The 26216-nt window shown below is 43.9% G+C and overlaps 2 protein-coding genes across 7 annotated transcripts in view; one reads left to right on the top strand and one right to left on the bottom strand.

The window, feature by feature from the left end:
* Positions 1-22632, bottom strand: part of LOC106573152 (DEP domain-containing mTOR-interacting protein) — a 61128-nt gene extending 38496 nt beyond the window's left edge. The window contains exons 1-6 of one of the 6 annotated variants that reach the window (XM_045696667.1): positions 22437-22632; positions 21388-21471; positions 20867-20962; positions 14751-14929; positions 13019-13142; positions 5400-5581 (exon numbers count right to left, since the gene is read on the bottom strand). In XM_045696667.1, coding sequence (XP_045552623.1) covers positions 5400-5581; positions 13019-13142; positions 14751-14929; positions 20867-20962; positions 21388-21401 — 595 coding nt within the window. In that variant the 5' untranslated portion in view covers positions 21402-21471; positions 22437-22632. Of the gene's footprint in view, positions 1-5399; positions 5582-13018; positions 13143-14750; positions 14930-20866; positions 20963-21387; positions 22217-22436 lie in introns of those variants that run through there. The other 5 variants (XM_045696659.1, XM_045696660.1, XM_045696663.1 and 2 more) reach the window with 5 other exon arrangements.
* Positions 22633-22658: 26 nt separating this feature from the next.
* Positions 22659-26216, top strand: part of LOC106595460 (sister chromatid cohesion protein DCC1-like) — a 34494-nt gene continuing 30936 nt past the window's right edge. Inside the window, exons 1-2 of the mRNA XM_045696679.1 lie at positions 22659-22925; positions 23765-23936. Coding sequence (XP_045552635.1) covers positions 22753-22925; positions 23765-23936 — 345 coding nt within the window. The 5' untranslated portion in view covers positions 22659-22752. The remainder of the gene's footprint in view (positions 22926-23764; positions 23937-26216) is intronic.

Below are 26216 nucleotides of genomic sequence, written 5' to 3'. Positions count from 1 at the left end.
TCAAATTCCCATTTCAAAGTCCCCGTAATGATATCTTCCTCTCCATGTCAACAATTTAATTACCAGTAATTATCCTCTGAATCAGTGTCAGGTTCACCGTTCAGCTCAAGTCAGGACAAGACACTGAGGCTGTGTCCAAAATGGCACCCTATTCCCTTTATGGGGCACTTATTTTGACCAGGGCCAATGGGGATCTGGTCAAAAGTAGTGCACTATAAAGGGAATGTCTAGGTTGCTACTTGGGACAGATCCTGAGACTGGGTTGGGGAGCCTGGGCTGAAAGGAAGGCAGAGAGGAGAGCTGAGGGCAGAGAGGAGGGCAGAGGGCAGGGCAGAGGGGAGGGCAGAGAGGAGGGCAGAGAGGAGGGCAGAGAGGAGGGCAGAGAGGAGGGCAGAGAGGAGGGCAGAGAGGAGGGCAGAGAGGAGGGCAGAGAGGAGGGCAGAGGGGAGGGCAGAGGGCAGGGCAGAGGGGAGGGCAGAGAGGAGGGCAGAGAGGAGGGCAGAGAGGAGGGCAGAGGGGAGGGCAGAGAGGAGGGCAGAGAGGAGGGCAGAGAGGGAGGGCAGAGAGGAGGGCAGAGAGGAGGGCAGAGAGGAGGGCAGAGAGGGAGGGCAGAGGGGAGGGCAGAGAGGAGGGCAGAGAGGAGGGCAGAGGGCAGAGAGGAGGGCAGAGGGCAGAGAGGAGGGCAGAGAGGAGGGCAGAGAGGAGGGCAGAGGGGAGGGCAGAGGGGAGGGCAGAGAGGAGGGCAGAGAGGAGGGCAGAGGGGAGGGCAGAGAGGAGGGCAGAGAGGAGGGCAGAGAGGAGGGCAGAGAGGAGGGCAGAGGGCAGAGAGGAGGGCAGAGGGGAGGTGGCATTGTTAAATGCTTCCCTCCGACTTCATTTACATTTAAGTCATTTAGCAGACGCTCTTATCCAGAGCGACTTACAAATTGGTGCATTCACCTTATGATATCCAGTGGAACAACCACTTTACAATAGTGCATCTAAATCTTTTAAGGGGGGGTTAGAAGGATTACTTTATCCTATCCTAGGAATTCCTTCAGACTCTTTCACATAGAGTCTGAACGCTCAGATGAAGTTCTGTTGAGCCTCTTCGACTACACGACAGGCTGCAGTCTTTACAGCAATACATCTACAACTCCTTCAGACTGACTAGAGAAAAGCTCTCCAACTAGCCATAGAAAAGCCCTGTGTTTTTACCATACAGTCCACTACAGTGACACGGTGTTGAGGTTGTGGTCAACCAAGGAAGTATGAACCTAACAGCCCTCAAGCTCTCAAAGGCATAAAATATGAAATATCTTAAGAGGGTTGATGCTGGTCTTCCCTACTGCAGTAGTGCGTGGGCAGGATGCAGGACTGAAGTACTGTACACATACCACCCATGTCTCCACTCTGTAGCTCCTGTTACAGATGCCGTCTGTGTAATGAGTCCACGACCCTGTGGGTGGTCAGGGTAGCCTCACGCTGCTTTAATACACTGGATCAGTGCTGTAGAGCAGTGGATGGAGGGATGACAGAGGGGGGAGAGAGGAGGAGAGGAGACCCTGTGGGTGGTCAGGGAAGCCTCACGCTGTTGCTTTAGAGCAGTGGATGGAGGGATGACAGAGGAGAGGGGGAGAGAGGAGAAGAGACCTGTGTGGTCAGGGAAGCCTCATGTTGCTTTAGAGCAGTGGATGGAGGGATGACAGAGGAGACGGGGGGAGAGAGGAGACGGGACGGGGGAGAGAGGAAGGGAGGCAGCAGGCTTTAAATCAGTGCGGCAGATGGCCCTTCTAGCTACCACTGCATTCATTTATTGACACAGAAACACAGAGAGAGATGGAGAGAGAGAGAGATGGAGAGAGCGAGAGGTGATCCTGTAGAAAGAGGAGGTTGACTGGCTCAGTAATAGAGACAGGTGATCCTGTAGAAAGAGGAGGTTGACTGGCTCAGTAATAGAGACAGAGACAGGTGATCCTGTAGAAAGAGGAGGTTGACTGGTTCAGTAATAGAGACAGAGAGACAGGTGATCCTGTAGAAAGAGGAGGTTGACTGGCTCAGTAATAGAGACAGAGAGACAGGTGATCCTGTAGAAAGAGGAGGTTGACTGGCTCAGTAATAGAGACAGAGAGACAGGTGATCCTGTAGAAAGAGGAGGTTGACTGGTTCAGTAATAGAGACAGAGAGACAGGTGATCCTGTAGAAAGAGGAGGTTGACTGGCTCAGTAATAGAGACAGAGAGACAGGTGATCCTGTAGAAAGAGGAGGTTGACTGGTTCAGTAATAGAGACAGAGAGACAGGTGATCCTGTAGAAAGAGGAGGTTGACTGGTTCAGTAATAGAGACAGAGAGACAGGTGATCCTGTAGAAAGAGGAGGTTGACTGGCTCAGTAATAGAGACAGAGAGACAGGTGATCCTGTAGAAAGAGGAGGTTGACTGGCTCAGTAATAGAGACAGAGAGACAGGTGATCCTGTAGAAAGAGGAGGTTGACTGGCTCAGTAATAGAGACAGAGAGACAGGTGATCCTGTAGAAAGAGGAGGTTGACTGGCTCAGTAATAGAGACAGAGAGACAGGTGATCCTGTAGAAAGAGGAGGTTGACTGGCTCAGTAATAGAGACAGAGAGACAGGTGATCCTGTAGAAAGAGGAGGTTGACTGGCTCAGTAATAGAGACAGAGAGACAGGTGATCCTGTAGAAAGAGGAGGTTGACTGGCTCAGTAATAGAGACAGAGAGACAGGTGATCCTGTAGAAAGAGGAGGTTGACTGGCTCAGTAATAGAGACAGAGAGACAGGTGATCCTGTAGAAAGAGGAGGTTGACTGGTTCAGTAATAGAGAGAGAGACAGGTGATCCTGTAGAAAGAGGAGGTTGACTGGCTCAGTAATAGAGACAGGTGATCCTGTAGAAAGAGGAGGTTGACTGGCTCAGTAATAGAGAGAGAGACAGGTGATCCTGTAGAAAGAGGAGGTTGACTGGTTCAGTAATGGAGAGACAGGTGATCCTGTAGAAAGAGGAGGTTGACTGGCTCAGTAATAGAGAGAGAGACAGGTGATCCTGTAGAAAGAGGAGGTTGACTGGCTCAGTAATAGAGACAGAGAGACAGGTGATCCTGTAGAAAGAGGAGGTTGACTGGTTCAGTAATAGAGACAGGTGATCCTGTAGAAAGAGGAGGTTGACTGGCTCAGTAACAGCTCTACACCCTGCTGTATTTTAGTCTGTCTCTGTCACACAGAGGAAGCCCAGTTCCAGCAGCAGCCTGGGTAGAGGACAGAGAGCAGCAGGACAGAGAGGAGGACAGAGAGCGTCTAGTGGGTGTGCACGTGACATTGGTATGCCGCGCATGTGTGCAATACATGCCACCGGTGTGTGTGGGTGTGTATCTGGGTCAATGATTGTGTGGTGGTGTGTGTGTGTGTATCTGGGTCGAGGATTGTGTGCGCTGTATGTGTGATTGGTGTGTGTATGTGTGTATGTATGCTATGCATGCATGCATGTGGGCATGTATGTATGCATGTATCTGGGTCGATGATTGTGTGTGCTGTATGTGTGATTGGTGTGTGTGTGTGTGTGTGTTGTATGTGTGATTGTGTGTGTGTGTGTGTGTGTGTGTGTGTGTGTATCTGGGTCGATGATTGTGTGTGCTGTATGTGTGATTGGTGTATCTGGGTTGATGATTGTGTGTGCTGTATGTGTGATTGGTGTGTGTGTGTGTGCTGTATGTGTGTGTGTGTGTGTGTGTGTATCTGGGTCGAGGATTGTGTGTGCTGTATGTATGAATGTAGGTCAGTTCACACACCGTTGTCCAGAGGTGAGCAGCTGATCTGTCTGGAACCCCCTGGCCAGGGACCAGAGGCATGACGTCCATCTGTCTCTGAGCAGGGATTCACCCCGTAGTGGAACCACCTCTCAGCACAACTCAGCTGGAAAACTCAGCTGGAAAACATCTCCTAAGCTGCAGTAGTACAGTAACATTACTGTCACCAGACTCAGAACATTCACTCTGTAGCCATGCAGGTGGTCATGCCCTGTACATGAGTAACTGCTGGGACTTCCTCCTTTTAACTCCTAGTGGAGTCAAGGGCCTATTGGAGATGGATTCACCTCCTCAGTGTTCTACCGGGCTAATTCCAATGACTGTCCTGTTACTATACAGAGAGGAATTCCACCAGGCCTGATAAGAGAAGCCTTTCACCGTGTTCCTCCCCACTCCTGACCTTGGCAACCAGACCACAGCTGACCTCTGACGAAAGAGAGACTAACATCCTATAATGATCTACTGTGACCAAACAGTCATGTCACCGTGACAACACAAGTCCTTTCAGTCAGTCATGTGAGCCAGACCAGGGCACATCCTAAAATGGCAGCTTATTCCCTATACTAGTTTTGACCAGAGCCCTGTGTCTGTCATTTGAGGATCATGGGGCACGAAGCACGCGTTTCTCGCAGATAAATGTGACGTGTTTTTTTATGAAACTGGTTGTGCGATGAAAACATTTCCAAAGTTAACTCAATCTTCTGTCAATCTGAAATACTGGGAGCCAAGTAAAGTCTCTGCTAAACTTTCAAACGTGTGTGTGTGTGTGTGTGTGTGTGTGTGTGTGTGTTTGGTTTTACCATCCTTGTGGGGACCAGAAATCCTCACAAGGACAGTAAAACAAGGAACATTTGGACAAGTGTGGAAATTTTAGGCCTAGTGGGTTAAGTTTACAATTAGGGTTAAGAATTAAGGTTATCAAAAATACGATTTTGAATGGAAATCAATTGTTTGGTCCCAACAAGGATAGTAAAATAAATGGTGTGTGTGTGTGTGTGTGTGTGTATAAAAACAGGACAGATCCAATCCAAGTGGGGTGATGATGATACCAGTATGCCCTTGATCCCTGTCTGACCAGAGAAGACACCGTGTTCCCTGACTAAAATAGGATCCTTACAGCATGCCCTTTGGAAGAGAGGACCCAATGTGACTGCCCACCATGTGTTAACATCAACACTCCAAGTCTCCTCTTTCACCTAACAAAGTCAACTTAGAAATTACAGAGCCATAGAATTAAAGCAGCAACTGACAACAGTGCAAAATGTTATTACCACGATAGGTAATTATTGTGTAACTACCATTTGACCATATTACCATGTAAATCCTCAGTGAATACCAGGTAGGGATAAATAGTAGACTACACTAGTACAGCATGAGCCAAAGATTCATCTTTCATAACTGCTTCTTCAAAAATGGTCTATAATTACATTCGCTTAGGGAAGTGGTTCCCAAACTGCAGGACTAACCTTACTCAGGACTCAGTGATATGTCATTTCATCAGTGTGACAGGTGGGGTACTGACCGTGACCTTGTTAGTTCGGATGTCTCAACAAAAAAAAATATTATAAAAAATCCAACAGATGAAAACGCTCCTTCCACTCACCATGCTGCATGATCCCGTGTTCTAGAAGCCTCCGTCCAAGATGCTCCGCCTCCTCTCGGGTCGCCATCTCTCCCTCCGCCAGCAGCCAATCAACAAGCTCGGAGGCCACCAGCGTCCGTTCAAACGTCTCACCCTCTTCTTCCCGAGTCGCTAGGATGGACGTCTCTGTGTTCATCATCAGTCTGTTGAGGACAGATTTATATAGACTAGTCGCTAGGATGGACGTCTCTGTGTTCATCATCAGTCTGTTGAGGACAGATTTATATAGACTAGTCGCTAGGATGGACGTCTCTGTGTTCATCATCAGTCTGTTGAGGACAGATTTATATAGACTAGTCGCTAGGATGGACGTCTCTGTGTTCCTCATCAGTCTGTTGAGGACAGATTTATATAGACTAGTCGCTAGGATGGACGTCTCTGTGTTCATCATCAGTCTGTTGGAGGAAAGATTTATATAGACTAGTCACTAGGATGGACGTCTCTGTGTTCATCATCAGTCTGTTGAGGACAGATTTATATAGACTAGTCGCTAGGATGGACGTCTCTGTGTTCATCATCAGTCTGTTGAGGACAGATTTATATAGACTAGTCGCTAGGATGGACGTCTCTGTGTTCCTCATCAGTCTGTTGAGGACAGATTTATATAGACTAGTCGCTAGGATGGACGTCTCTTTCATCATCAGTCTGTTGGAGGACAGATTTATATAGACTAGTCGCTAGGATGGACGTCTCTGTGTTCATCATCAGTCGGTTGAGAAGGACAGATTTATATAGACTAGTCGCTAGGATGGACGTCTCTGTGTTCCTCATCAGTCTGTTGAGGACAGATTTATATAGACTAGTCGCTAGGATGGACGTCTATCATCAGTCTGTTGAAGGACAGATTTATATAGACTAGTCGCTAGGATGGACGTCTCTGTGTTCCTCATCAGTCTGTTGAGGACAGATTTATATAGACTAGTCGCTAGGATGGACGTCTCTGTGTTCCTCATCAGTCTGTTGAGGACAGATTTATATAGACTAGTCGCTAGGATGGACGTCTCTGTGTTCATCATCAGTCTGTTGAGGACAGATTTATATAGACTAGTCACTAGGATGGACGTCTCTGTGTTCCTCATCAGTCTGTTGAGGACAGATTTATATAGACTAGTCGCTAGGATGGACGTCTCTGTGTTCCTCATCAGTCTGTTGAGGACAGATTTATATAGACTAGTCGCTAGGATGGACGTCTCTGTGTTCCTCATCAGTCTGTTGAGGACAGATTTATATAGACTAGTCGCTAGGATGGACGTCTCTGTGTTCCTCATCAGTCTGTTGAGGACAGATTTATATAGACTAGTCACTAGGATGGACGTCTCTGTGTTCCTCATCAGTCTGTTGAGGACAGATTTATATAGACTAGTCGCTAGGATGGACGTCTCTGTGTTCATCATCAGTCTGTTGAGGACAGATTTATATAGACTAGTCGCTAGGATGGACGTCTCTGTGTTCCTCATCAGTCTGTTGAGGACAGATTTATATAGACTAGTCGCTAGGATGGACGTCTCTGTGTTCCTCATCAGTCTGTTGAGGACAGATTTATATAGACTAGTCGCTAGGATGGACGTCTCTGTGTTCATCATCAGTCTGTTGAGGACAGATTTATATAGACTAGTCGCTAGGATGGACGTCTCTGTGTTCATCAGTCTGTTGAGAAGGACAGATTTAGATACAGACTACTATATATGACGTGTAAATCAGTTAGTTGTACGTTGTTTTCCATCCTGATTCAACACAATAAGACTTTTCCCCATCAACCTCTTTCTAAATAGTTATCTGTGCAGGCTTTTGCTCCGACCAAAAACACCTGATTTAGCTAATGAATGACTAAGTAAAATCAGGTGTGTTAGCGTAGGGTTGGAATCAAAACCTTGCTGATGGGTAGTTCCCATGTCCCAAGGAGGAGGGTAGCTTGGCCACCCCTGTACTATTTATAAAGCTGAACTTCCAGGAAGAGCACTAGGACTGAAGGTCAACAAGTTCAGTTAACCACAGCAGTCTCCTACTGAGTGATCCTGGTACAAGATGGATGTCAGTTAACCACAGCAGTCTCCTACTGAGTGATCCTGGTACAAGATAAATATCCCAAGAAGGGTGGAATCCCAACAGACAGAGAATACACGTGCCATGTTTGGCACACACACACTAGGTAAATATCAAACCCGTGTGGGAACAGGTGGAGCTATGATGGGAATATACAGTATGAACTATAACGTACATGTTACTGCTTGCATTGAGACAAAGGCAGACCACGTCATCATGGTGAGGCTACAGTACAGCTTGTTTTCTCCAAGGCAGAGCACTGATTCTTTCTTTACAGCTTAATTCCTCTTTCCATAAGATGCAATGACGTGTGACGTTTCACCACCTTATCACTGAGTCAACTAACCCACCCATTAACCTCACCTTAGTCTGGATGCTTGACATGTGAAAGATTACCAAGTCGACCTCTGACCCACACACCCAGGATACATCCCAAATTGCACCCTATTCCCTATATAGTGCACTACTTTTGACCAAGGTAAGTAATAGTGTGCCTTTCAGAATGCAGCATGAATCCACATCTGATATAAACCACCTAGGCAGGTCTGGCCAGTCATTAAACAGGACAACTCTGCAACTTTATAACCAGTTATTATGTTGTTAGTGTACATCCACTACTGTAAGATTGGCTACACATTGATGTTTTATCGTTTATTAGCCATACTGCACAATTCCTTGTTTTTGTCATTTTGGAAAGATCTGTAATTCTCCTCCCATGATGCAATGCTCTGCTTAGTTAGCTGCATGCAGTAAGCATAGCTGGCTAGCAAGCCAAGACAAAGCTTATTCTAAATATATTGCTTGTGTCATAAGTTATGAGTGCATTGCACATTACTTTTAGGTTGTAATCATATATGCTTGCATGAAAGTCATGCCCGATATATGTTCATGTCATTATCACCAATCAACTGCATTACACAAAAAATGTATTTAAATGCTAACTATGCTAGATAAGTTACTGTATCTAGTTAGCATGCAAGCTAGCCCGACTGCTACATCCAAAATAATTGTATTTGCAACAATAAAGGCAGAGTTTCATCTTAGCGACTGTCTTAAACAACATGTAGGCCTGTTCTAACACAACATTTATGAAATTTACAGGCAAATCACTATGGAATCCTAGTTTCGCAGCCTGCATCTTTGGTGCTAACGTTAGAAATGCTAGCTAACTAAGTAGCTAAACCGGCTGCATCTGAAATAAAGTGTTTTCAACGATAACAGCCAAATACAGCCTCTGTAAATGTCCAAGCAACCATCCAGCCAACAACACTGTGGGCCTATTGGAACTATATAATAAAAAGTATGAAGTTTACAAGCAATTCACTACGAAAACATAGGTTATTTGGAAAGGGCAAAATGGCCGCCGGAGCGGCAACTTCATTGGTGATGGTGGGAGTGGTTTTGCCGAATGGACTCAGAGTTTGAGCCTTGAACAACAGAAGAAAATTGGAGTAAGCTGACTATAAATATCATATACATTCTTTGGAAGAAAAAAAAAATTGCTATCTAGAGCCAATAACAGTTCTTTGCCTGTCCACATAGGAGACGCTTTTGAAGAACCCTTTTTGGTTCCCGGTAGAACTCTTTCCACGGAAGATTCTATATGGAACCCAAAAAGAGTTCTACCTGGAAACAAAAAAGGTTCTCCTATGGGGACACCGAAGAACCCTTTAGGAACCCCTTTTTCTAAGAGTGTAGGTTTTTCAGCATCTATTTAAAATATTTCCATGTGTTAGACAAAGACAACCAGATCAACATATCGTAGGGAGGTCCAATATGATTAACCATGTGTCTGTGACCAATAGAATTTGATTGATGATCAGGAAACTACAGACGGGTGATATAGGTCGCTGAAAATCATTTATTGTATTAGTCATCTCAGGGATCCTACTTGAAAACGTCACAGAGAAACAATCTCCGGTATTGCTCACCACTAAACAGTCGACAGACATGAAATCATAAAATTACACTAAACTGTGTAGGTCATCACCAAATACTTGACAATAACAAGCCACATGTTAAAAGTGGCATAGTTGTCCTTGATTGTACAGTAAATATGCTCTGCTGTTAAGCTACCACAGCCATCACATGGTAATGGATGTCCTGAACTTAACTGGGACACACAACCTGTTCTATCCTACATACAAGCTGCGTCCCAAATGACAACCTACACCAAGTTTACAAAACATTAGGAACACCGTACTAATATTGTGTTGCACCCCCTTTTGCCCGCAGAACAGCCTCAATTGGTTGGGGCATGTGACTCTACAAGGTGTCAAAAGCATTCCATGTTGACTCCAATGCTTCCCACAGTTGTGTCAAGTTGGCTGGATGTCCTTTGGGTGGTGGACCATTCTTGATACACACGGGAAACTGTTGAACATTAAAAACCCAGCAGCATTGAAGTTCTTGACGCGCCTGGCTGCTACTACCACTCCCCGTTCAAAGGCACTTTGAGCTTTTGTCTTGCCCATTCACCCTTAATGACACACACTCCGTGTCTCAATTATCTTAAAAATCCTTCTTTAATGTGTCTCCTCCCCTTCATCTACACTGATTGAAGTGGATTTAACAAGTGACATCAATAAGGGATCATAGCTTTCACCTGGATTCACCTGGTCAGTCTGTCATGGAAAGTTCAGGTGTTCCTAATGTTTTGTCCTCTTGGTGTACTCCTATCTAGGGCCCTTAGAGCTCTGGTCAGAAGTAGTGCACTGTGTAGGGGATAGGGTGCCAACACTGTCTCCTGTGACTGTCAGACTGCCAGCTTTAGTCCTGCCAGCCCAACTAGCAGGATTAAACGTGCCTGAATCACACCAAGGTCTGAGCTCCATCCTTCAAAAACTCCTTCAAAACAATTATTTGTATTTCTTATCAACAGAACAGTAAATAAAAGTTTGCAGAATTTGACCCGGCTGGTACCAAGATATAAAACAAATCAGGCACAGCAGGATTACACTACTGAATGGTCCACAGAAAAGCCTGTCCACATTCCCACTCCAGTCTGTTCCGTTCAATAAACTTTATTCATCCCAAGCGGGCAGTTAGACAGTGACAGCCATGAGTCAACACATAACAGGATACATGGATACTGTACTACCCTGGAACAGGAGCCCTGCTCACTGTAAGCAGATGACCTCTTACACTTCCCAACGTTATATTACCACTGTAGACTTCCCAACGTTATATTACCACTGTAGACTTCCCAACGTTAAATTACCACTGTAGACTTCCCAACGTTAAATTACCACTGTAGACTTCCCAACGTTAAATTACCACTGTAGACTTCCCAACGTTAAATTACCACTGTAGACTTCCCAACGTTTACTAGAACGTTAATTACCACTGTAGACTTCCCAACTCCTTCAAATGAGACAAGTGGAAACATTATGGTTAAACTGCTTGTGAAGGAGGAAGGAGGAAGCAGTCACCACCATTACCACCCCGCCCAGGCTGAGACCACCCTGCTTGTTGTGAGAAGGAAATGTTGATTCTCCAAAGTGTTCGTTCACCACCCTCTAAACACTATAGGCCCATTTACCAGGCAACCAGGAACTAAAGTTTATCTTCACCCTGGTTGTTCAGGCAGGAAGACAATAGTCAGTCAAACAAGGTGGTTAAATATCGCCTTGAGATTGTCCCCGTTGACTTATCCCCGTTGCTTCGAGACTGTGCACAACAACAATACAACAGCTCTTCCTGTACTGGGAACTTGGGCAGGGATTCCAGGACACACACACACACACACACACACACATACTGCACAGGTAGTTTGTTTGTAGCTGTGCTTGTTTGAATCGTGGCCCCAGTCTCTAGTCTGGTGAGTGTGAAGACTGAGGTGTAGCCTGCATACTTCCACTAAACCAGGCTGTGTGTCCCTCTACCATGGTGACTACATAAATACACCCTAACACTGGCCCTGCCTGTCTTCCTGTTACACCACACACAGCTCAGGGGGAGGATGGCTCAACCACCACAGGGGCTGGAGCTGCAGCAGGAGCTGGAGCTGGAGCAGGAGCTGGCACAAAGAAGGCTTCTGTGGAGCTGGCAGATAGCTACAACACAGACAGACAATATTACTGAACTAGAGAGGCACTAGACCTACATTCTGCAGGCATGTAAAACTGCAAGGGAGGCCAGCCTGAAAGGGGCAGGGAGGCCAGCCTGAGGAGAGGGGGCAGGGAGGCCAGCCTGAGGAGAGGGGGCAGGGAGGCCAGCCTGAGGAGAGGGGGGCAGGGAGGCCAGCCTGAGGAGAGGGGGCAGGGAGGCCAGCCTGAGGAGAGGGGGGCAGGGAGGCCAGCCTGAGGAGAGGGGGCAGGGAGGCCAGCCTGAGGAGAGGGGGCAGGGAGGCCAGCCTGAGGAGAGGGGGCAGGGAGGCCAGCCTTAAAGAAAAAACTAAAAGAGAGACACTTGCATTCTTACTGCGTAGTAAGTTAGTTAGTAGCAGCCAATACAAGATGCCTGAGGGTGAATTTCAACATACCGCCTTCCAAACAATGTTCACAACTAATCAACACACTGAACTACAACAGAAACACTTTCTCTGGGCAACAGGGATAACAATAACAACTGTCTCTGTCATGAGTGGAGTGTACTATTTAAGTAGTCAGTTAACGCATTGTAACAAAGCATTTACTTTTTGCACCCCAGTATCTCTACTTGCACATCATCATCTGCACATCCATCACTCCAGTGTTAATTGCTAAATTGTAATTATTTCGCCACTATGGCCTATTTATTGCCTTACCTCCCTAACCTTACTACATTTGCACACACTGTACATAGATTTTTCTATTGTGTTATTGACTGTACGTTTGTTTATTCCATGTGTAACTCTGTTGTTGTTTGTGTCGCACTGCTTTGCTTTATCTTGTCCAGGTCGCAGCTGTAAATGAGAACTTGTTCTCAACTGGCCTACCCCACACTAAGCCAACTCCAGACCACTCATCCCCCTTGGCGACTGGGGTTTGATGTAGTGATATTATTAATGACGAAATATTGTATCGAATTGTTTTGATAATATCACACTATTATTTTCATGCTAGTTGGCTGTACCTGCACCAAAACTCCAGTATGTATCCTTCATAGCTTGTTCTCCATCTTCTTTTTAAACAGGGAGACAATTTGTTTTCAGCACTTTTATGTCCATGACTGATCAAAACTTGTTTTCTCATGAGAGAGAGAGAGAGCGAGAGAAAGAGAGAGATGACTGTAGCTGGCAGAGTGACTGTATGAGATCTATCTGGTTGAGGAGGGGGTTTCTATGGAAACTATTAGGCTCTAACCACTCTCGCCTGCCTGCTGAACAACACCATGTACTAGACTGGTAAAAACAACACAAACAAGATGCCTACCCCCTAAAAATAACTGTTCAGAACATATTTCATTGATTGTATATAACGAGTAAGCTGTAATGAGTAAAAGCTTTTACTTGGTTTTTCCCCTGGATATAATTTCTCTCTCCATCAACAGATCAAAAGACAATCTGGGTTCATTGAATGATAAACTAATATATTATCACTTGAAAGAAAACCTACTTTTCATATATCCGTTGTCCCCTCATGAAGACCTTGGCTTCGTTGTCCAGCGGAAACGTCCCGTCATCTTTCCTGAAGCGATAGAACAGCTTCATGTCTTTGAACTCCTTGTGCTCGTCACAAACTGCAACACAAAAAGAGGAACAATGTTTGTTTACATTTAGTGAACTGACAATTGTGTCATCTTTATCCCCCACACTAACAGCCCAATAAACAGAGCTGAGTTAGCTAACTGAGCATCCTCTTTATCCCCACACTAACAGCCCACTAAACAGAGCTGAGTTAGCTAACTGCTAATGGCATCATCTTTATCCCCACACTAACAACCCACTAAACAGAGCTGAGTTAGCTAACTGCTAATGGACATCTTTATCCCCACACTAACAGCCCACTAAACAGAGCGTAGCTCACTGCTAATGGCATCATCTTTTCCCAGCCCACTAAACAGGGCGTAGCTCACTGCTAATGGCATCATCTTTATCCCACCAGCCCACTAAACAGAGCTGAGTTAGCTAACTGCTAATGGCATCATCTTTTCCAACTAACAGCCCACTAAACAGAGCTGAGTTAGCTAACTGCTAATGGCATCATCTTTTCCCAGCCCACTAAACAGAGCTGAGTTAGCTAACTGCTAATGGCATCATCTTTTCCCAGCCCACTAAACAGAGCTGAGTTAGCTAACTGCTAATGGCATCATCTTTTCCCAGCCCACTAAACAGAGCTGAGTTAGCTAACTGCTAATGGCATCATCTTTTCCCAGCCCACTAAACAGAGCTGAGTTAGCTAACTGCTAATGGCATCATCTTTTCCCAGCCCACTAAACAGAGGCGAGTTTACACGAAAGCTTCGTAGTTAATAATGCCATTACGTTTCTCTCGACAACCCAGTGCCAGTCAATCCTCTGAAGTGAACGAAATTTGCCAAATGAAGCACTTTGCTGATCTTTGAGTGGTGAGGTCTGAATTTAAAGTGTTATGTTAGCTACTCCGCTTTCTGGAAACTCATAGGTCATCAGACAGAAGCTATACACTGTGTATCCTTGACGTATATACATACATACATACATACATACATACATAAACCTCCAACAAGACATTTTGTAGTAGGCTACATCCAAACTGGCTGAGAGAATGACAACCAACAGCACTAGAGAGAGACAGAGGATTTGTCTCTTCACATTAAAATGGAAGAACATTGGGTACTAAACAAAACAACAACAAAACGTTTGAAACAGGCAGGGACAATCTGCATACAGAAAAACTAAAAACCTGATGCAAAACATTTTCTGTTGAGTGTCCTAATGAATGACAACCAGATAGAAGTCATGTCAGAAGGCTGTAGAGAAGCAGGTTTGTTATTGTTATTTTACTGCTGCTCTTTAATTACTTGTTACTTTTATTTCTTATTCTTATCCGTATTTTTTTTTAAACTGCATTGTTGGTTAGGGGCTCGTAAGTAAGCATTTCACTGTAAGGTATACACCTGTTGTATTCGGCGCATGTGATGAATACAATTTTATTTGAAGTCTGTAGAGAAGCAGGATCTGGCTGTTCCCAGAAAACCCCAAGCTCAGAGGAGTATTAATTAGGGCGCACCATAACAAAACGCTTAGCAATGGAAAACGAAAGAGTGTTTCTTATTGGACAGGTCCAGGAAATGTCTCCCCGTTTCCTTCCATTTGGTTCCTAATGAACACAGCCCAGACGTGTCTGGTCATGTCAGAAGGCCCTACCGTGATGGATGATGCTTTGATCCAGGAGTTTCTGCATGATCTTGATGGCTGTGTCTCTGTCTGACGCCTCCTTGTGCTCCAGCAGCCAGTCGATCAGCTCCTTGGCCACAAAGCAGTTGGGATACGTCCTCAGGTGATGCCTGCGGTCCTTAACCACCTTCCCTTCATGGAGACGCAGCCTGTGGTTTGAAAAACACAACGTCAGGCTATTGACAAATTGTAGCTTCTCCCCCTCCGTCATATACTGTAACTATAGTACACTTGTTCAGGAAAAGATTAGGCCTACAGCTAGTAATGTAGGCTATTCTTACATCGTCTGTGGAACACCACAATGTCAGGCTATTGACATACAGTAGTGTAGCTCCTCTCTCTCCGTCATGTGTTGTAACTGTATTTACACTTGTTATTATGTAGCCTAGTGACATACTGCTCTCCCTCTCAATTCAATGGGATTTATTGGCATTGGAAACATGTTAACATTGCCAAAGCAAGTGAAATAGATAATATACAAACGTGAAAAACAATAAAATGAACAGTAAACATTACACACAGAAGTTCCAAAAGAATAAAGACATTACAAATGTCATATTATGTCTACACCCCCCCTGTATGTATGTACAGTCTCTTATAGCTTTAGATGTTCGGTCACTCGTCTGTACTCCATGTTCACTCTCTCAGGAAGGACATGCATGTACATGTATTGTGTATTCGTAGCACATGTTCCAGTTTCTTGGTGGTTGTCACCAAGAGGAAGTGACAACAAACAGTGTGGTGCACATTGGTGGCCTCTGAGCTGTGGTTATGTTAGATAGTCAGTTACACAACAGCATGCTGACTCACAGTATAGGCTGTTTTTTACTTTTAAAGTCAATAAGTTACACTTGTTTTATATCCTTCATTTTAAATTATGTAACGAGGATATTCAGAGCATTCTGCTAATGAGTGCAGTGTGTATGGATTATCAATGTGTTATGAAGCCTCTGTGTAACCTAGTGGGTTTTGTTCCTCAGATAAAGTGTTAGCGGGTAGGACATCTGTCAGTACTGCGTTAGTTAGACAGGTCTGAGGAGGATGTGTATGGATGAATTAGGATTGTGTTATGGTTTCCTTATGTAGGTACAGTGCTAGTCATAAGTTTGGATACACCTGCTCATGTCAGGATTTTTTATTTTTACTATTTTCTACATTTGTAGAATAATAGTGAAGAAATCAAAACTATGAAATAACACATATGGAAGTATATAGTAACCCCCCCAAAAAAGTGTTAAACAAATCAAAATATATTTGATATTCTTCAAATTAGCCACCCTTTGCCTTGATGACAGCATTGCACTGTAGGTATTCTCTCCTGGAATGCATTTCAATTAACAGGTGTGCTTTTTTATGTTAATTTCTGGAATTTCTTTCCTTCTTAGTGCGTTTGAGCCAATCAGATGTGTTGTGACGAAGTAGGGAGTGGTATACAGAAGATAGACCTATTTGGTAAAGGAACAAGTCCATACTATGGCAAGAACAGCTCAAATAAGCAAAGAGAAACAACAGACCATCATTACTTTAAGACATGGAGGTCAGTCAATTCCAAGAACTTTGAAAGCTTTTTCAAGTGCAGTCGCAAAAAACATCAAGCGCTATGATGAACCTGGCTCTCATGAGGACCACCACAGGAAAGGAAGACCCAGAGTTACCTCTGTTGCAGAGGATAAGTTCATTAGAGTTACCAGCCTCAGAAATTGCAGCCCCAAAAAATGCTTCAGAGTTCAAGTAACAGACACATCAACTGTTCAGAGGAGACTGTGTGAATCAAGCCTTCATGGTCGATTTGCTGCAAAGAAACCAATACTAAAAAGGACACCAATAAGGAGGAGACTTGCTTGGACCAAGAAACAAACACTGGACATAAGACCGAGTCCAAAATTGAGATTTCTGGTTCCTACCACTGTCATTATGAGACGCAGAGTAGGTGAACGGATGATCTCTGCATGTGCATTTCCCACCGTGAAGCATGGAGGAGGTTGGATGGTGCTTTGCTGGTGACACTGATTTATTTAGAACTCAAGACACACTTAACCAGCATGGCTACCACAGCATTCTGCAGTGATACACCATCTCATCTGATTTGGGCTTAGTGGGACTATCATTTGTTTTTCGATTGGACAACGACTCAACATACCTCCAGGCTGTGTAAGGGCTATTCGACCAAGGAGGAGAGAGTGATGGAGTGCTGCATCATATGACCTGGCCTCCACAATCAACCGACCTCAACCAAATTGAGATGGTTTGGGATGAGTCGGACCGCATAGTGAAGGAAAAGCAGCCAACAAGTGCTCAGCATTTGTGGGAACTCCTTCAAGACTGTTGGAAAAGCATTCCAGGTGAAGCTGGTTAAGAGAATGCCAAGAGTGTGCAAAGCTGTCATGAAGGCAAAGGGTCGCTACTTTGAAGAATCTACAATATAAAACACTTTTTTCGTTACTAACGATTCCATGTGTGTTATTTCATAGTTTTGATGTCTTGAAAATAGTAAAAATAAAAAACCCTTGAATGAGTAGGTGTTTTCTACTGGTACTGGTTCTGACTGGTACTGTTTGTATGCCCTAAAGTAGACAGGTCTGAGGAGGGTGGACGGAGGGAGGGATAAAGTAGACAGGTCTGAGGAGGGTGGACGGAGGGAGGGATAAAGTAGACAGGTCTGAGGAGGGTGGACGGAGGGAGGGATAAAGTAGACAGGTCTGAGGAGGGTGGACGGAGGGAGGGATAAAGTAGACAGGTCTGAGGAGGGTGGACGGAGGGAGGGATAAAGTAGACAGGTCTGAGGAGGATGGACGGAGGGAGGGATAAAGTAGACAGGTCTGAGGAGGATGGACGGAGGGAGGGATAAAGTAGACAGGTCTGAGGAGGATGGACGGAGGGAGGGATAAAGTAGACAGGTCTGAGGAGGATGGATGAAGAGATTTAGAAGTCCTCATGTAGGTGGTGCACTTCCAATAAAATGACAGGTGGCCTCATTACAAATTAGCTAACTGAAACATTTTAAAAAATGAAGGATTAACCATTTTTGAATCTGATACCTTAGTATGTATAAGGGGCTGTTATGTAGGTGGTGCACTGCCAATAAAATTTGACAGGTGTCCTCATTACAAATTAACTAACTGAAACATTTTAAAAAAAGGATTAACCTTTTCTGATACCTCAGTATGTATAAGGTGGCTGTTATGTAGGTGGTGCATGTCATATAAATGAGTCAGGGCTGAGTGATTTGGAGTGTCTGTCCAGGTCATTCAATGCACAGTTGAATAAATGTCCCAGGCCTCAGCAGACAGACAGGATAGAACAAGAACTCTTTACACACTCTGGGTTCCTTGTGTATTCTGGCTCCTCTTTCAGTACGAAGATGACGAAAGACAGCAGATGTGCAACTAAATCCAGCAGGAGAGGAGGGGTTGAGGCAGACAAGACAAAACTCATTGATTGGCCAACAAAAGCGAAACTAGATGTCGAAATGAATGATCCTTTAACCTTAACAAGGACACTGTCTCAAAGTGTACCTACAGTACACGTTCATAGCGGAGTAATGCAAATGTTATGTAGCCTCTTGGACTGGTCAGTGAGAGTGACCCATGAACAACACTACAACCACTAGACGGCAGATTAGTTAAAGAACAACTAGGAATAAAAGGCATGTTCCTCAAGACGTGTTCTGAATAGCCCTTGTGTTTATCAGGGTGATTCACTATAATGTTAAATGGAGAAAGATAACAAAACAGCCATTGTTCATTACAGCTGCTCCTCTGGCTCTTTTGGGTCTCTCTAGAATCTACTACTGTCTAGCCTCTCCTGGATTAGAGGTCTCTGTAGAATCTACTACTGTCTAGTGTCTCCTGGATTAGAGGTCTCTGTAGAATCTACTACTGCTCCTCTACTACTGTCTAGTGTCTCCTGGATTAGAGGTCTCTGTAGAATCTACTACTGTCTAGTCTCTCCTGGATTAGAGGTCTCTGTAGATAACTGTCTAGTCTGATAAGGTCTGTAGATCTACTACTGTCTAGTCTCTCCTGGATTAGAGGTCTCTAGAATCTACTACTGGCTAGCATCTCCTGGATTAGAGGTCTCTAGAATCTACTACTGGCTAGCATCTCCTGGATTAGAGGTCTCTGTAGAATCTACTACTGGCTAGCGTCTCCTGAATTAGAGGTCTCTGTAGAATCTACTACTGGCTAGCGTCTCCTGAATTAGAGGTCTCTAGAATCTACTACTGTCTAGCGTCTCCTGGATTAGAGGTCTCTGTAGAATCTACTACTGGCTAGCATCTCCTGGATTAGATTTGGCAGCTCAGTCCGAGCCTCGAGGCCCTATAGGGCTCTCGTCAAAGTAGTGCACTATGTAGCGAGTAACCTAAACCCACAGGGCAAACTGCCATGAATCCACATGGCTTGGTTTCCTCACTATAATTATAAAGCCAGGGGTCAAAAATCCCATTCTAACCCTACAGAATTCAAGGAAGCAGGCTTATGTCCTGTTATAATGTTTATTTTATTTAACCTTTATTTAGCTAGGTAAGTCAGTTAAGAACAAATTCTTATTTACAATGACGGCCTAGGAACAGTGGGTTAACTGCCTTGTTCAGGGGCAGAACAAAAGATTTTTACCTTGTCAGCTCGGGGATTCGATCTAGCAACCTTTCTGACCACTAGGCTACCTGCCGATTAGCTACTAGCTAATCTTCAGCACGTCTTGTACTCTTGTTCAACTGGGCCCAAAAGGGGGCAGGTGCACTATGTTCAGCTGTGACCAATTATTCCAGGCAGCGCTACTAGTGCTAGCCAGTAGCCAGCAACATCTGTCTCGGCATGTCTAAGACAGGACACCTTATTCCCATACACTAGAGAGGCAACAGGGGGCCATTTGGGAGGCAGACAGCCTGTCCCCAGATGACCTCTAGTCAATGATATGATTTAGAGACAAGTCTTCCTGTTCGTAGTTACATTAAGCATGAGGTCATTACTTTGTTGGGAGAAAGACATGCCAACTAGACCAGACTAGCAGTGTGGCAGGTTAAAAGACATCAACTAGACCAGACTAGTAGTGGCCGCGGAGTAAAGACATGCCAACTAGACCAGGAGGGCACGGTGGCAGGTTAAAAGACATGCCAACTGACCAGACTAGTACTGTGAAGCCAACTAGACCAGACAGTACTGTGCCACGCTGTGGTAGGTTAAAAGACATGCCAACTAGACCAGACTAGTACTGTGCCATGCTGTGGTAGGTTAAAAGACAGCCAACTAGACCAGACTAGTACTGTGCCATGCTGTGGCAGGTTAAAAGTAGGGCCCGGGAGAATACTTGTTAGTATTGTGGCAAGGAAACATAAAGCGGATTTAACTTCTTTAGGAAAACATTACGTTGTTATTCAGAGACATGTATTTATTTTCAAAGTTACAGCACACAATATTTTACACACAGCAGGTTTTTAAAAGAACCAAAGAGTTTGGCCTGCTTCCTGTTTTCATTTTTGCCATAGAAAAAAATGTGATAGTGATATTATCACAGCCCTAGTTAAATGACAATTTTAGAGAGGGTCAAAGATTAACCGTGATAGGGAACACTGACATTGAGTTTATTGACTGACCTATGTGATTTGACCATGATGAAGCTAAAGATCTGTAAACACACAGCAACTCCCCCAACAGGTGATAAAACGTTTCAATGCCAATTATAATGAGTCATTTCACTGATGTTGACACTCACTGCTATCTCAATCTTGCTTTTTAAGGCACCACTAATATGGGCCAAGGGGTGTGTGTGTGTGTGTGCTCTGTTGTTCCACAAATAGCAAGTGTTACTTCTCTCCACTAAAACAAGCAGCAGTGATCTTCGGATTAACACCACAATGAATAAATGAATTGCTTTCAGTTCACGATGCAAAAAACCTTTGACACTTAAAATGATCATATTGTGTGCACTTGGGCAGTACAACGCAATACACATTGGCATTGCAGAAAATGTATTGTATTTGTGCGTTGGTTTGAATGGGTACAATTCACGCCTTTGTTTGAAAAGCCGCAACACAGTTTGAACAGCATCACACAGAGCTGTCAGCTCGAGCCAGCCACTCCTACCTCAGCTGCTCTCCGGTGACCAGAACCTCGGCCATGCGCTCGAGCTCCGCAGCCTTCTTCTGCATTGTGTTCCCGATACCATCCATCTCTTTACAACTGTTAAAATAACGGAAATATTACTGCCACTGTAAATACTGTACACAAGCCAAAGGCATCATAGCCTGTGAAAACGAGCTACAGTACACCATATATACACCATATATAGCTGCCTATCCTTATGTCATTGACAAGCCGTCTGGATAGCTCCACTGTATTCTGTCCTAATGACTGTTGCTATACTGTATTAGTGTCATAACTGTGACGTAACCAGCCATTTGTATATCCCCAAAAAATTGCAGAATATCAACAGCACAATCTATTGAAATAAACGGGATGGTGTAAATAACGTTGGCTCACAGTGCAATCATATCCTCCATAATGACAGGTAAAACACCGTGCTGTGGGCCATCTGACACACATGTGATGTAGTATTTCACCATTACTTGCACATTTAAATGCATAACATTAAAAAAATGATTTACCTTGCAAACACCATGGATAAAAAAAAGCTGATTTATTGTTCCTCGAGATCACGTTGTCCTAGATTTGCAAACCAGCAGCATAATCTGAGAAATGCATAAAAAAAACAAGTTTCACACAGTGAAAAATAGACAGACGCTATCTATTGCGCAAGAGGGGACACTAGGTTGATGTTGAACTTCTTTTGTATTCTGAAAATTAAACTGGTCCGCTAACCATCTAAATGTATGCATATTATTTTCTAGTCGGTAAAGCTTCATTCAACGAACAGCGATTTCTTGTGAAATGTGCATATAATTCTTCAGTAGTAATGAGCTCCACTCGCACCTCTGCCTGTTTACTACGCGATCCTACCATGAAAAGCACGTTGACACCGTGCAGTATTGCCGACTATTTTTCAGTGATTACTGCTATTGGCTCCTTGATTTGTCGCTAAAAGACGCTGGATTACGTTTTGCCGTTTCCGCGACGACGTCACATCACGAATTTGCCTTGATGCGGCACAACTGCGGACCCCACATCGTGTTTTCGCCCTCTTCCGCCACACGTTATGCTTCTCTGATTGTTGCCACGTTCAAGTGCTAGTCAGAACTAAGAAACTCGGAAATGTCGACTTGCTAATAGGTTGTAGTTATACACGAGTGCAACCAGGAAATGTCCAAGTTTCCTCGTTCCAACTAGCACGTTAACGCAGCATGTGAGTGCGTCGTTGCTGTGACTTCTGTTGCACAGACAGCTTCTCCCGCTGTTGTTTGCGGAAGAATTGAGTGGGAAAAGTCGCAAAATGCTATCAAAAATCATAGAAACCCTCTGTGTCAAAACCCCAAAGGCAGCCTGAAAACTTTTACCAATAAAAAGTCGCAGGGGTCTGAAAACTCGCTTAATATAGTGACAAAGTTGCTAAATTGAAAACGCTCAAGACAAGTGGGCACTGTGGAAGTAGACCAAGAAGGCGCGATATATGCAAATATTACAGAATCGGATAAGTGGACTAGTCTCAAGTCAACAAACTTCACTCGGTGTGCTGGGCGACCTAAATCAAGCGCAGCACCTTTGGCGCTATGGTTAGGTTCAGTGACCGCAGATGAAGGTTGGGTTCCATCTGATCATTTCCAGTGATATCACCGTGCACCCATGTCGAGTGAACTCAGCGTGCTGCGGAGACATACAGCCACTGTACTGGAGGAGGGACAACGTGAAGTCATCGAGACTTTCATTGGCCTATGTCGCTGTCAATCAAATATGCCTTCGTACTTCCGGTATATATTGCGGGAAATTAATCTAGCGAGGATCACATTCGATTGGAGTACACTACAAAATAGATTATTTCTCATTAAATTTATAGTTAGCTCATATATTAGGGCCAAATGTCGAGAACACTAGAAGAGGTGCAGGCTACCATACAAATCGCCAAACTAAAAGAGAATGATTTGCAGAACACAATTCACTGTTTAACTTTTGGAGAAAGCGTCTCGTCCGGAGACTACTTCCTGATGGAACTGGATGACACGCTCTGTAAACACATAGAAGCAGGAAATAGGTAAAGTATCTGCATAGTTACAATGTAGCTAATTCAATATAAATACACAGTTAGGGTAAACAAATTACGTTAATAGACATAGCTAGTTACGTTAGACAAGTGCGGCGTGTTGTCTCCTAAACATTCACAGGTGACTGGTTGGTTTACGCGTGATTTTGTTCTGGGTTCAGAGATTACGCGTATGTAGTGTGGGTTGTCAACCCACCTGAAGTGTTACCGGATGTCTGCAGGTATTTGCTCCAACACACCTGATTCTATGATTGATCTTCCCCATCAGGACCTTGATAAGCTGAATCAGGTGTGTTGGACTGAAACAGGGATGGGTCAAAAGGTTTAAGGAGTCTACCATTACTCCTTAGTCCAAGGACCTTACATGTTCTGTTTAAAGGGCAAATTGGCTCCGGAAGCCAAAAACGGCCAAATACTCAAACTAAACGTGAATCGATTCACAATTGCAGTACAGTTATAAAAACAAATCCCTCTACTTTTCATATCACATAAAACAAAAAAATCCAAAAAACCGTACCGCAAGAGATGTGGGTTAATGTGTCTCTTATTTAAACTCCTCCTTCAGAATAGCCCTTCATCCAATGACTCTGATGTGTGATGTAATGGAACTGAGCGTGATGGTCAAGGGCTACACACCTACTACCTCTATAGGAGGAGGGTTGTTCAGCCCTGGTGAAAACAACTCATCCAGCTGCTGCCACTTTCTCTACACGTCAACTGTTAAACAGTCTATTTAACGTTGACGTGTAGAGAGACTGTTTTAACGTTGAGTCTCTACATGTCAACGATCTGAACATTCTCTCTCCTTTATCCTTGTTCTCTACCTGCAGCCTGGTTATCAGAGGAGACCAGGATGAGAGAGCTGTCCTGTGCAGTGAAGACAAGACTTATGACCTGAAGATAGCCGACACCTCAAACCTCCTGCTGTTAGTGCCTGGCTGCCTGACTCCAGATCAGCTGACTACTGACAACCAGGCCAGCTCTCAGCTGGTCCATGCACAGGTAGGAGTCTATCAACTATCTGAACACAATGAATGTTTCTTGTGTGACAGCCATTTTGAAAATCACTGATCTGGAATTGAATGTCTGTTCAGTAGACATTACGTTAACGTGCTTACACACGCACACTAAATAGCTATAGACATTAGAGGTCGACTGATTATGATTTTTCAACGCCGATGGCGATACTGATTATTGGAGGACCCAAAAACGGATACCGATTAATCAGCCGATTTTATTTATTTGTAATAATGACAATTACAACAATACTGAACACTTATTTTAACTTAATATAATACATCAATAAAATCAATTTAGCCTCAAATAAATAGTGAAACATGTTCAATTTGGTTTAAATAATGCAAAAACAAAGTGTTGGAGAAGAAAGTAAACGTGCAATATGTGCCATGTAAAAAAGCTAACGTTTAAGTTCCTTGCTCAGAACATGAGAACATATGAAAGCTGGTGGTTCCTTTTAACATGAGTCTTCAATATTCCCAGGTAAGAAGTTTTAGGTTGTAGATATTATAGGACTATTTCTCTCTATACGATTTGTATTTCATATACCTTTGACTATTGGATGTTCTTATAGGCACTTTAGTCTTGCCAGTGTAACAGTATAGCTTCCGTCCCTCTCCTCGCTCCTACCTGGGCTTGAACCAGGAACACATCGACAACAGCCACCCTCGAAGCAGCGTTACCCATGCAGAGCAAGGAGAACAACTACTCCAAGTCTCAGAGCGAGTGACGTTTGAAACGCTATTAGCGCGCACCCCGCTAACTAGCCAGCCATTTCACATCGGTGACACCAGCCTAATCTCGGGAGTTGACAGGCTTAAAGTCATAAACAGCGCAATGCTTGAAGCATTGCGAAGAGCTGCTGGCAAAACGCACGAAAGTGCTATTTTGAATGAATGCTTACGAGCCTGCTGCTGCCTACCATCGCTCAGTCAGACTGCTCTATCAAATCATAGACTTAATTATAACATAATAACACACAGAAATATGAGCCTTAGGTCATTAATATGGTCGAATCCGGAAACTATCATCTCGAAAACAAAACGTTATTCCTGTTACATTGCACAATCTTCAATGTTATATCATAATTACGTAAAATTCTGGCAAATTAGTTCGCAACGAGCCAGGCGACCCAAACTGTTGAATATACACTGACTCTGCGTGCAATGAACGCAAAATGACACAATTTCACCTGGTTAATATTGCCTGCTAACCAGGATTTCTTTTAGCTAAATATGCAGGTTTAAAAATATATACTTGTGTATTGATTTTAAGAAAGACATTGATGTTTATGGTTGGAGCAACGTGTACCTAAGCGATTATATGCAACGCAGGACAGGCTAGATAAACTAGTAATATCATCAACCATCAACTAGTGATTATGATTGATTGATTGTTTTTTATAAGATAAGTTTAATGCTAGCTAGCAACTTACCTTAGCTTCTTACTGCATTCGCATAACCTCGTGGAGTGCAATGTAAAGCAGGTGGTTAGAGCGTTGGACTAGTTAACCATAAGGTTGAAAGATTGAATCCCTGAGCTGACAAGGTAAAAATCTGTCGTTCTGCCCCTGAACAAGGCAGTTAACCCACCGTTCCTAGGCCGTCATTGAAAATAAGAATGTGTTCTTAACTGACTTGCCTAGTTAAATAAAGGTCTAAAAAATAAATTAAAAAATGGCCAAATCAGCGTCCAAAAATACCCTATTAATCGGTCAACCTCTAATAGACATTACACAGTGAGTTCACTGTGATGTATTAAATATTTTTCTAATTTACTGTGTTCACCTACATTAGTGGTTGCCAAACTTTTTATAGTCCCGTACCCCTTCAAACGTTCAACCTCCAGCTACGTACCCCCTCTAAGCACCAGGGTCAGCGCACTCTCAAATGTTGTTTTGTGCCATCATTGTAAGCCTGCCACACACACACACACTATACGATACATTCATTAAACATAAGAATGAGTGAGTTTTTGTCACAACCCGGCTCGTGGGAAGTGACAAAGAGCTCTTATAGGACCAGGGCACAAATAATAATATAATAATAATCAATAATTTTGCTCTTTTATTTAGCCATCTTACATATAAAACCTTATTTGTTCATTGAAAATTGTGAATAACTCACCACAGGTTAATGAGAAGGGTGTGCTTGAAAGGATGCACATAACTCTGCGGTGTTGGGTTGTGTTGGAGAGAGTCTGTCTTAAATCATTTTCCACACACGGTCTGTGCTGTATTTAGTTTTCATGCTAGCGAGGGCCAAG

The sequence above is a fragment of the Salmo salar genome, chromosome ssa02 (assembly GCF_905237065.1).
Source record: "Salmo salar chromosome ssa02, Ssal_v3.1, whole genome shotgun sequence".
NCBI lineage: Eukaryota > Metazoa > Chordata > Actinopteri > Salmoniformes > Salmonidae > Salmo > Salmo salar.
Note: the sequence above shows the minus strand (reverse complement) of the source record. Positions and strands in the feature narration are given on the sequence as shown.